Source organism: Spea bombifrons, chromosome 3 (genome assembly GCF_027358695.1).
Source record: "Spea bombifrons isolate aSpeBom1 chromosome 3, aSpeBom1.2.pri, whole genome shotgun sequence".
Lineage (NCBI taxonomy): Eukaryota > Metazoa > Chordata > Amphibia > Anura > Pelobatidae > Spea > Spea bombifrons.
This window is the reverse complement of record NC_071089.1, coordinates 15,617,583-15,630,192: the sequence shown is the minus strand read 5'-3', so window position 1 is coordinate 15,630,192 and position 12,610 is coordinate 15,617,583. Positions and strand designations below refer to the sequence as shown.

At 40.3% G+C, this 12,610-nt stretch overlaps 1 protein-coding gene across 6 annotated transcripts in view; it reads left to right on the top strand.

Annotated features, from left to right (window-relative positions):
• Positions 1–10,563, top strand: part of CCDC88A (coiled-coil domain containing 88A) — a 75,258-nt gene extending 64,695 nt beyond the window's left edge. For 5 of the 6 annotated variants that reach the window (XM_053458579.1, XM_053458580.1, XM_053458582.1 and 2 more), the window contains 2 exons: positions 3,572–3,846; positions 4,296–5,295. In XM_053458579.1, the coding sequence (XP_053314554.1) occupies positions 3,572–3,846; positions 4,296–5,213 (1,193 nt within the window). In that variant the 3' untranslated portion in view covers positions 5,214–5,295. Of the gene's footprint in view, positions 1–3,571; positions 3,847–4,295; positions 5,296–8,140; positions 8,240–9,341 lie in introns of those variants that run through there. The other variant, XM_053458583.1, reaches the window with a different exon arrangement.
• Positions 10,564–12,610: the final 2,047 nt, after the last annotated feature.

Genomic DNA, 12,610 nt, shown 5'->3' with positions numbered 1-12,610 from the left:
AATAACTGAAAAAGTGAAAACTGATTTCTGCCAGTAATGCCTCTATTAGCCTGTCTACATATGTGTAATGAATTCGTTGGGGATCAGGAAAAAAAACTGATAAAAGCAGAAAGGACGTAGTGAGGGGTGACATGTTTTACAAATGATTTATGCATAAAACTGTAATATTAACATGAAAGATTTAGATAGTTATATATATATATATACACTGTTACAAGTATAGACAAACAAAATATGCTTAACCCCTTAACGTCCATTGCCGGGTCAGGAACGTCATGCAAAACGGTCACTTAACGACCTATGACGTACCTGACACGTCATCAGACTTAAACAAGCTTAGAAAGTGATCAACGATCACTTTCTAAGCTTAAACGGTGTTGCTGTAATGCCTCGATGTTGAGGCATTCAGCAACACCGAGATCGGCATGATGGGCCATGTCTGGCCCCTCCCCGGGGCGTCAACAGCCGCCATACATTGTATGGCGGCGGACGCCCGTTTTAAAAGCGTTTAGGAGGCGATCAACGATCACCTCCTAAACTTCAATGGTGTCGCTGGAATGCCTCGATCAGGAGGCATCCAGCGACACCAAACACTTACCTTTTGATGGACTGTGACCGCTCCGGAGAGCGGTCACAGCCGCAGCTGCACGCAGTCTTCACCATCCGTAAGATGGCGGCGGCCCGGGAAAAAAAAATAATAAAGGTTTAAAAGTTGGCTAGACGGTCTCCAGACCCTCTAGAGAACTCTGGCTCCACTTGCAGGTTGAATGCAGGTACTGCATTCAACCATACAAGTCAATGGAGCCCAGCTTTCTAATCACTATGTGATTAGTAAAATATTAAAAAAAAAAATAAAAAAATTTTAAAAAAAAAGGAAAAAAAGAAAAAGCTTAAAAAAAACATGGTAACATTTAAAAATTATTATGCTTTAGAGGAACTATCCAGTTCCAGCAAAATGTAAAAAAAAAAGTCCAAAAAGAGTAAAATAAATAAAATAAAAAAATAAAGTTTATTATTATGAGCAAGTGCTAAAATTAGCGCTGTATCTTCCCAAAAATCCGTCTTGGCGGATCTGACGTGGAAAAATCTGACGTGGAAAAATTTAAATAAAAAGCATTTCAAATACCCAAGGGGTGTCTACTTTAAAAAAATGAATGGTTTGATGGGGTAAATTGGAGTGGCCGGGCTCAAAGATAGGGCATAGGCACAGACTGACCGAAATGGGGGAAAAAAAAAGCGCACTTCCAAAATGTGGCATTTTAACCTCAAACACCAGACAAACCCATACATGTGGGGTATGACTGAACTCGGGAGATGTTCCTGAACACATATTAGGGTGTTGTTTGATAGTGACGTATACCTGGAGCTATAAATTTATACCCAAAGTACAATTTGTGTGAAAAAAATACAAAAAAAAAATACTACCACAAAGTGTGGCAAAGGCTGGTGGTAGAATCTGATGCATGGAAAGGGTTAAATACTACCATTTTAAGTACCTTGGGGTGTCTAGTTTTTTTAAAATATATGGTTTTATGAGGTAAATTGTAGTGGCCAGGCTCAAAGATAGGGCATAGGCACAGACTGACCAAAATAGGGGAAAAAAAGCGCACTTCCCAAATGTGGCCTTTTATCCCCAAACGGCAGTCAAACCCATGCATGGGTGGTATCACTGTACTCAAGAGATGTTATTGAACACATATTAGGGTGTTGTTTGATAGTGACGTACACCTGGAGCTATAAATGTATACCCAAAGTACAATTTGTGTAAAAAAAAAATACCAAAAAAATACTAACACAAAGTGTGGCAAAGGCTGGTGGTAGAATCTCATGCATGGAAAGGGTTAAAATACTAGCATTTGAAATACCTTGGGGTGTCTAGTTTTCAAAGATATATGATTTGATGGGGTAAATTGCATTGGCCGGCTTCAAAGATACCCGAAATGGCACATGGGGGGAGGAATTACCAGATTTGGAAAAAATGGTTTTGAAATAGCAAAACGCTACCTGTACTTAATGCTCCATAACGTGCAGAAAAAAGCAAAAAAACATAAAAACATTGGGTATTTCTAAACTCAGGACAAATAGTAGAATATATTTAGTAGTTTTTTTCATTAGCTTTTTTGGATGAGTAAAAGATTTTTGGGGTAAAAGTCAGAAAATGTGTTTTTTTTTTACATTTTTCATCATATTTTATTATTTTTTTTATGGGAAATTAGATAATATGATTAAAACAATGGTATCTGAAGAAAGCCCTCCTTGTCCTGAAAAAAACAACATATAATTTGTGTGGGTTCACTAAATGAGTGAAGAGAAAATGACATCTAAACACGAACACCGCAAAAGTGTTAAAACAGCCTCGGTCCCAATGGTACAAAAGGTAAAACACAGCCTGGTCCTTAAGGGGTTAAGCGAATAACTCACAAACAATGATAATTTGTCATATCTTTATTGAACACTCCATTAAACATTCACGGTGCTTGTGGGAAAAGTAAGTGAATTTAGTAAATGGTCGAACCTCAAAGAATCGCTTCAAGGAGCTGCGGATCCAACCTGCGCACCGTTCAGGAGGGAATTTTAGACCGTTCTTCCTTACTGGACTGCTTAAGCTCAGCCATATTCCTAGGATACCTGGTGTGAACAGGTCAATCCACAGCATCTCCAGTGGGTTAAGGTCTGGGCTCCAACTGGGCCACTCCAAAAGGCCGATTTGTCTTTTTTTGAAACCATTCTGTAGATTTACTCTGATATGTGTTGTTTCGTGCTGTATTACCCAACTTTTACTAAGCTTCAGCTAGCAGACAGCCTGCTTGACATTATCCTGTATTCATTTTCTCCCCAATGATGGTAAGCTGTCCAGGTCCTGAAGGAGCAAAGCGCCCTAATGCGTGATGCTCCCTCCACCAATGGGATGATGTTTTTATGTGGGTCTGAGGTGCCCTTTTTTACGCCCTTCATGGTGGAGTATTCTTCCCAAAAAATTCAACCTCAGTCCACAAAACATTTTCCCAGTAGCGTTGTGGAGTATCAAGGTGTGCCCTGGCAAGCTTCTGGTGAACATCGATGTTATATTGGAGAGAGGGGCCTCCTCAGTGTTGTCCTGCCATGGTCTCCATGCCTGTTCAATGTTTTTAATATGGTGGACTCATGAACAGACATGTTAACCAGTCCCGATGATTCATTTAAGCCTTTTTGCCTCATTGAGCATTCTGTGTTGTGCTCTTGGAGTCTTCTTGACTGGATGTCCACTTCTAGAGACAGTAGCCACAAGACTAAATCATCTCCATTTATAAACAATTTGTCTAACTGTGGTCTGATGAATATGTAAACTCTGAGGTTAGTTGGTAACCCTTTCCTGCTATTTGCAAATCAACAATTCCTGATTCTGAGTTTTTTTTTGTTTTTTTTTTGTGAGGACTGGTTTACATCATCAGATGCTTCTTGAGAATAACAAACTCTAAATGTGTCAGTGTTCAAGATACTTTTTGTTCTTTTTATTAAATATATCATTTTATATTTTCTTGCTGTAATAAGCTATAGTTATATTTACAAAACACTATATATCCCTAAACAGGTGCCTCAATCAACCAGAGTAGGTCTCAAAGCCACAACAGCGGTGACTTCAATCTGCATCATGATCATGAAGTGTGGTCCAGTAGCAGCAGTCCGGTCCAGTACTATGGAAACCGCTTGAAAAAGTGTGCCGTGTCTAGCCCCATGCTCCGACTTAAGTCATGTGATGCTCCAGAAAGCCCCGGCCAGTCCAAACACAGGCTGGGATCCCCGGGGAGTGAGATGGTCTCCCTCAAGCAGTTTTTAGAGGAAAGCAATAAACTCACCTTAAGCCAGGTAAGATTCCCAGGGCATACGTGGATCCTTGAGTAGATACTTTTCCTGATACCCGAGGGTTAACTACCTACAGATGTACAAGTCCGGGTTTGCAGGAAAGATTGACGTGGAAGTGAACAGAACAAATGAAAATCTGCATTTCTATAGCAAGATGCACATTGTATCGTGATTTATGCATAAAATCTGGAAAATATTTTAACTCCATTACGGAGTCGTGTTATACAGTATACGGTGAAGCACTCTATAATGGCTTTTGGCAGGAATGAGACATCTTAATAAAAAGCACATGTACAAAAAAGTGTAATGCTAATTTGTTGAGGGGGACAAAGTATATATTATATATGGCTTAAATATTTTTTTCAGATGTGTGCAGTCTGTTTCCACACCAAGGCTGCTAAACACCTGTTCCCTCATGCCTATTTTTTTTTGTGGTTTTTTTTTTTCTCCAGATCCGGTCTGGGAGCCAGGACAATCTTCTAGATGAAGTTATGAGAAGTCTGTCTGGCTCTGCCGAATCGGCAGGATTCCAGTCGCCCACACAGCTGTCTCCTAGCTTCCCACAAGGTGAAAGAAAGACTGCCAAACCAGAGCAATGTGTACGGCCCAGCCTTCGCAAAACAGAGGACACTCGCTTCACGTTTCCGACTCCGCGAAATAGACAGTCCTCAGACGGAAGTCCAGCACTAGGCCAAGGGGCTGTGTCAGCACAAAGGCAAGCGAAAGATACAAATCCATATGCAACCCTACCTCGTGCCAGCAGTGTTATCTCTACTGCAGAAGGGACAACTCGGAGGACAAGCGTTCATGATTTTTTATCCAAAGACAGTAGGTCACCTGTATCAGTTGATCCATCGCCTACTACAGAGGATGCCCCATCCTTATCGAGTGAGTACTGTGCAGTAGAGCAGTCTCCTAGCTTTCAGGTTAGCTTAACCTTTGCCAGCAGTTCCCTTCCATTAAGGAGTAAAAGTAGCGGTGATCTACAGAACGGTTGCAGGTGTGAATTAGTTCAGTTCAGTACTACCAGTCAATCATGTTCTGTAGGTACATCAACACTTGTCCGTGCGTCACAAGGGACTACTATTGTATCGTATACTTCCCCGTGCATGTCTCACCCGTATCTGTCTCTAAACACCAATTTGGTGAGTAGTATCAGTGGGCCACCTGGGGACAGACAATGCGTCTTCTCTGCTGCTCCATCTCAACAACCGTCCACTGAGTGTCTCAACTTAAACAGCAGCATTCTGATATCAGGTATGAACGGCTCTGAAGGTCCTGCTCCTCAGTCAGAGTACAGTGAAGCAGACTCATCATTATTAGTGTCTGAAGATAATCAAAGCTTTTGGTATGAATATGGCTGTGTGTGAATATGTATTACAATGAAAGACAAGGTAACGATGTTGCCAACCTTGGTAACTGTGTCTGGGGTAACATAACGGTGAAAGAAAATTAGTAATCCGTGCATGAAAGCACCCATTTGTTTTGTCTGTTAAGCATGCAAAAAAGTATAATTGGCCTCAAGCATCTATGTGTATGTGACAGAGAAAGTGATACTCAACACGTTGTGTCTCATGGTCCAGTGATGTGCACCATACTACCGAGAAGCCACGCGTTCAGGAGAAACCGGATGTTAAGTCGGATGCCGTCTTACTTTACAAAACCAAAGTTATCTGTGTTAGGGTTGTAGAGATATGCTTTTTTTCTCCAGCTGGACAGAGTAGAAACATTTGCGCCATCTGTAGTAATCGAAGTTGTACGGACAAAGCCGTTCATATTTGCAATGCTATTTCATGGGTTTTAAACAATAGTAATACAGCATAGGGGACTCGAGTATGAACTATACTGCACAGATGACGCTTCTGCGATAGAGCTTGAATGCAAGTAACTTAGATGGGGAATAGCGAGGAGCTCACCCGTAAACATCAAATAACAAATGTTGAATATCACTGGTCTGTCCGCCACATTTTGTGTCTTCGTTAGGGTGCATGATCGCGCGGTAGCATGATACTGCCAGACACTGCTGGTTCTACGCTGGAGATTATCCTATGTTTTATGTTGGCATTTTACAAATCCTGATTTAAACCCAAAAGTATTCATCTGTGTTTGTCAAGGAACGTATTCTTCTGTATTCTCTGTTACTAATCACAATACTTCTTTTTAACTGTAGTCTTTTTTTTCTTTTTCGAAAGGATTGTTACATTGAACATCACGTTTTTAGTTTACTTTCCTCGGGTAGATGGCGGGAGATTAATGGCCGAAGCTTGTTTTTGGCCAAATGAGTTGATTCTTACTTATTTATCTACATGGCCATTATAAGTCTGTCTACTGTGGAAATATAAATTAACCCCTTTTTAATTCTAATTAGAATAAATCTATACATTTATATTATGCCAAGGATGATGCATTTGGTTTTACAATTTTTAGATGGTTGAGTGTGTTTAAGGTGGGATGAGTTTTATTTTAAGTTTTCTTTGTTTTTTATAATTGTGAAAGTAAACTGTAATTCAAATGTCTTTTTTTTTTCTTCTAATAGAAAATATTAAATACCTGCCTATTACAAAGTACTTTTTTGTATACCTCCATGCCATAAAGGTTATGCATATTACACTTTTTTCCCAATGAAGTTTGCTTACCTCCGTTGAAGAATTGCACACTTCTTTTCATCCATTATTTGTAAAGCATCACACGTTGTAAATAGAAGTACTGCCATTCGGCCACAAAACGCCAACATCTCCGCAAAATGTAAGCTACGTTACCAGGACCTCACATTCAACTCCTTGAAGCAGATCTGTCGCTTATCCCATGTCCCGCATTTTTCTAAACTAAATATATGTAATGGTGTTTACCGATTTATAGCTTATTTCATATATATTTGTGTATGATTATTCCTTCGCATTAAGTTATAGCTCCCTATTGTTAAATTGCAATTACAGTTGATTGGCAGCTTTAACAGCAAGGGGAGAATAAAGGAGGGCATGCGGCTTTAGCTTCCTTTTGCAAATAGATCCCATTGTACAGCGCTACGGAAGTTGATGGCGCTATATAAAACAATAAATAATAATAGACTCCCTGTGCTAAAGCATTCCATTTAAATGAAGTATCTCTACTGAAAGATCCTCTTTGTGTTTTTTATTTTGTAATAATAGAAAGCGTACCGGATACAGCACCAAAGCATGCAAGTGGAATGCATGTACCGCGTTGTGTTTGCCAATGCATGTAGGCGATGTGTTACTAACTGTATCCGCTGGACTGCATGCTGTGCTTCGCAAGACATCTGTGCTCTCGGTTGTATGTTTCATTTAATACATGTATGAGGTTTTCTGAGCACTGCTAAGCGACATGCATCAAAGTTTCCTTCTGTTCAACTACATAAGCTAATTCTTTAGGAAAGAAAGATCTGGGGTTCTGGATTCGAGCCCTGTTTATTACGTAATGGTAGGGATATTTATAGAAGAACCACTAATCCCTCCAATCAGCAAAATAAAATCCAGTTAATAACTGAACATTTAAGAAAGCAAATGAACACGTGCAAAACTGTCTGTACGAAACAGGAGCATAGCAGTATTGCAGAAATGGACATTCCCTAAATTGACAGTGCGGTATTCTCTAATAGAATATATTGTGAAGCAGTAGCATTCTACGATCGATCACACACAATAAATAACACTGGTCCTGGATAAAATCATGCCAATTATTCATCCATACCTGTGAACCTAGGTGTTTCTTCTATAATGTGATATCTAGAGGACTCATCTTTTCTAGCTCTGCCATACAGGACACATTAACAACCTGCAGGACCTGCTTCCAATCCATTCATGTAGGGTGACCACATCGGCCATGTTTTCCAGGACACACACAATTTTTTTAGATGTTGCTGACCAGCCCAGATAAAATGCTGCCCTGCAGTATGGGGGATGTAGAACTACTTGGTTCCCTTCCATGAGTCTATACATCCCACATATTGCAGGGCAGCACTTTATCTTGGCTGGTCAGCAATCTGTAAAAACTATATGCGTCCTGGAAAACATATATAATGTGGTCACCCTACACCTAAGGCCTGGCAAATGGTATCCATCAAGCGTTTTCAGATTACGCTTCTAATCGCTCAGATAGTCCATGGAACGTGTTGTCTGGACAGAGATGGGACCCTGTAGTTCCCACCAATCTTCTGGACATGTTTAACTGTCCCAAGTCTAGGGTGTTGACATCCATGGGGACTCGGAGCAATCTTTGACTTGCAAGCTTGTGTGCTATTGCAAACTTCTCTATAACTAAACCTGCTTTTCTCCTGCAGATATGGAGGCAACACAAGAAATCAGGCACTCAAAAGACAGGTCTAGCGAGCAGCAAACCCCTTAACTTAGTCACCCAGTTCACGTGAATATACCAGTTGGTGAGTTTTTTTTGCCCGTCTTGTAAATGAGGAGATGGGGATCTCATTTACAAAGGCTCATAATTCTACCCAATGCGTGGCTGCTGCTTTGACGTGTCTTCCTTTGCTTGCATTGTTTCTCGTATTTTCCTAAATCCTTCTCTTGATTGTATCAGGTGGGGAGATGCATGCAGCCTGGGTCTGGGAACTGCACATAAAGTGTCCTTTCACATATAGAACAGATAATGGCCAATAAATACAAGTGTTACATTTCCAGGCAGACTGGAATAACTTTCATGTGATGTCTATATGGGGTATATACCTGCAATGCGTACAGATAGAAGCACTGCCCGAGAGAGATTAAGGGTGATTATACCTAATAAGAAAGATATCCCCTTTGGATCTAGAAACCACAATCTCGGCATAGATGATTTATCATTTACGGAGATGTAAGTGGAGCAATCTGCCAAAACGCGATCCGCTTACTCCACCGAACCTCCTTCTTTCAGCCGTCTAGTAGACTTCTGTATACATTACATCGCTTCTGTATACGTTAACTCAGTTCGGAGCGGTAGCATTTATCCCTTTCTAGAACTAGGCTGGAATTAATCCGATCTAACAATATTTGCATTTTAACAAACGTTTAATGACTGCTTGATTAGGAGATGTAGGAATCCCTCAAGCAACCTAAACTTGTGTTTTTAAGGTGGCGTAATATGAGGAGGTGTTGATAATATATTTAATCACGTTTCATATCAAATCAAATGCAGTTTAAAATCTTGAGCAACCGTCCTGGGCAATTAAACTGCTAAAGCCCAATCCTGTGGGTAACCGTACAACGTTCCAGCAGGGAACGAGGATGTGCGGGCGGATTTAGGAAGGACCCTGATGAAATAAAGAGGATTAACTGGGGAATACAGTTACCCAAAATATATTGTATATGTAACCCTAATATATTTAATTTAGTTCCGAACGTACTTTGTTAGTTAAAAAAGGCACATTTAACTCTTTCGCTCTGCATGCTTTAACCCTTCCTCTCCTTTCCATGCTTCTAGACCGCTCGTTCTGCATTTCTTATGATTTTCTCTTTTTCTTTCCTTTTTCTGCTTTCCACTAAACACAGAGAGAAAAGTGTCCTTCAATTTGTCATTGAGAAGTTGTGTGTTTCTGAAGTAGCGACACCTCTCGCCCGCCCGGTGAACGCTCACCAGAGAACTTAATTGCTAACTTCCACAGTAGATCTGGACACGAGTGACCCCTTCCTTCCTTGAATCAAGGAGTTCTGCCGGAGTGAAATGCAAACAAATCAAACCATAGAGACATCTTAGAGTCCCCTGCACTTTTCCCTGTTGGGGGGGGGAACGTTCCGCTGTCGTGTTTGTGTAAAGGATCTGCAAGCATTCCCAGGAACAAACATTTGTCAACTAAACCCAGTTTTTTCCGGCTTCTGATTATTTCATTTAAAAACATTTTCTCCAATTTTTATTTTATTCGCCGAAAACATTTCTTTGGGGGGTTTTTTATTCCCAAAAACCGAAGCTTCCTGGTTTAATCACGGCCTGATGTGATTGGACGCACACTGCATGATGCCTCTTCAAACCGTTTGTGGCTGCGCTTATGGACTTTAAGTCACAAGTTAGTATTTTCATGTCCGCCCCCCCAACACATGACCACCTTCTGAGATTTGGCACCTTTCCTTGCTTTTTTTCCGTACCCGCTATATTTGGGTACTAGTATTAAGGATTTTCTTCACTCCCTTTGGAGACTGCCATGCAACATGTGCCATAAATAACGTGGCGCTTAATGCCTCCTGTAGCATTATTATAAGGTTCTTCATATATGCGGTATAACAAGATCTTATTCTCTTTATTCTTGTAGAACTTTTAATTCCTGAATATTTTACAGAACTTGACAATGACTGACAATGATGTTTCTGCACTGAAAATGTTAGTGAATGGGGAAAGAATTAGCGTCCGTGACGAGCCCATTTTCAGATATCGAGTTGTTTTGATGGATCGGTGTGTTTTTTTAACCTAATGGGAATTCCATGTTTTAATCTGGTTAACCTTTTTGCTGCCCGATTGGTCTGCATATCAGAACCATCTGGCTTGCAAGAGGTTAAAGGTGAGCGTGAGTTATTAATCTGAGCGTGTGTTGAATTTTACTGTACAATATTGTTTCAATGGCAAAAAAGAATCCTAATTTAAACTATAATGTCTTATTATGTTCACTTGTGTTTGAATGCGTAATGCTGTATGCGGGACAATGTATGGAACTGCATTGAAAATACATCAGATGATTCACTATTATGTTACTGTCATTAAACTATTTCTTGTTTTTTCTTAGTTTTAGTGGTTATCAGTGGTTTCGTTCTCTAATTTTGTTTTAATACGGTACCCGTCGTAGAAAGAACACTAAAGATGATTACCTATAACTGGAACGGGATCTGTTCACACAGGGTTATGATAAATTAGCTGCCGTTATATTGACTGTTCAGCTTCCCTTTTCACCATAAAGTCTTATCTCTTTCGACATTTGCTTTTAGAAGGTACTTCTGTTATAAGACGGCCGGGGTAATCACATTTTCAGAACAAAGGACCGACAGATCTGTCTTAATTAACGTTACAAGGCAGGGCAATCGGCTTTGCCAGGTCAGGATACGTGCGAAGCCGCTAAAAGTATTTTCAGCTGATCTGGACGTATTCCAGTTCACTTAATATTTATGGACCGGTGTACCAGGCTGGTTCTGGTGGCAGTCAGAGATAAATACATCATGTTTCAAAGTTGAGAATCTTTGCTATTCTTACTATAAATGACCACACACAGGATTGCACACGACATCCAACAGCTCTGTGCTGAAAGTCAACGTTTCTCTTGTATTTACTAACCCATGAGATCGCAGGAGGGTTAAGTTTTAGCTCTCTGGTGTCTTTGTTCATTAGGACTTCAGCCCTTGAAGGAGAAGTGTGGTGTTGGCTCTTTTTAATGAATATCATGATATGTTAAAAGTGAAATCTTCGACTCTATAGCAAATTCCCAGGCTTGGTGCGTTTACCCCGCCCCGGTGATCTGGTAATCTGCGCAGGGCTTTAAGAACTGGAGATGTCTACACCATTAAAGCTCTCATAATTCTTTTTAACTGCAGATGTTTGGGGTCTCTCTGTTTCTACAAACCTTCCCATGTCCCGGCCTCTTACTACAATCCATCTGAAGAGACATTTGAGATGTTAGTTAAAAGCATCTAAGCATCAACTAAAAGCTATTTTCTCCCTGGGTAATAATACTCCATTTTTATTTTCTTGTCAGTAACTCCCAACAGCTCCAGCATGAAAACCTCAAGAGCTTTTAGTTAGCATGTCTCCGTCCATCATTTTACACAAAGCGAGGGGACCAAGTTCATGAAATGTGTTCTCTGACGGGATCATTTCTGGAAGCATTATTGGTTAGATGGTACAAAAGCCTCTCCGTTCTATGTGCCAACCCCCTAATATATTGTGTGTTTCCACCATTGCGCTCATTCTGAAATAAGATCCTCTTGACCTGCAGCATGTTTATAGTATTAAAAGGCTAACTACGTGGTGTAAATTATTTGCCACGGATCTCCTTGCGATTATATACCGGTCTACGAAGATCAAAGCATCGCACAGGAGAACGTCAATCGGCCATGGTATAAAACACAAATCTAATCATCTGTATACTTCATACGTAAGCAAACCAATGCACAAAAATCCTGTGTAGACATTATTTTTTCTTGGTGGGGGGAAAAAATCAGTTTGGTTATTAAATATAGAATAGACAACATTCAATAACGTTTGAGTGCCGATACGGATGAAACATTTCCTCTGGAATGGAGCCGCCTCGCCGATAAAAGATTTCAAGATTCCTAATATCTGGCACATTCCATCTGGAAAAGAGAAGCAGCGCTCACAGGATGTCTCCAAATAGTGCTGCCGAGGAATTCCCAGGGAAGAACTCGCATTTTCCTCGCCAATTCTTGGGACATCCCGGGAGAGCTTCCTAAGGATGATCCGGGAGAAGAAACTCTGCAACAGAAGCGTGTACTTCTGAGAAAATGTGAATTCTTACCTATCATCCGTACAGCTTTCATGTTGGATGTCGCCATTCTTTTATAATACAATAGGTGAGGCCAGAGATTTATTAAGGTAGTTTGTGTTTTATAATTTATCTTCATGACACATTTCCTCCATGTTTATTATCAGTATTGATTCGCTCTGGGATGTATGTTAATGTTACATATATTCCTAATCTATTCGCATACAGAAGATGCTTGGTCATTTTAGATATGTGAGCCTTCGCTTTTGCTAGCAGCAGACTCGCTCACTGTGATTTAATACATTCAAAGCACTATTGCATGGCATTTTTTTTTTTAAA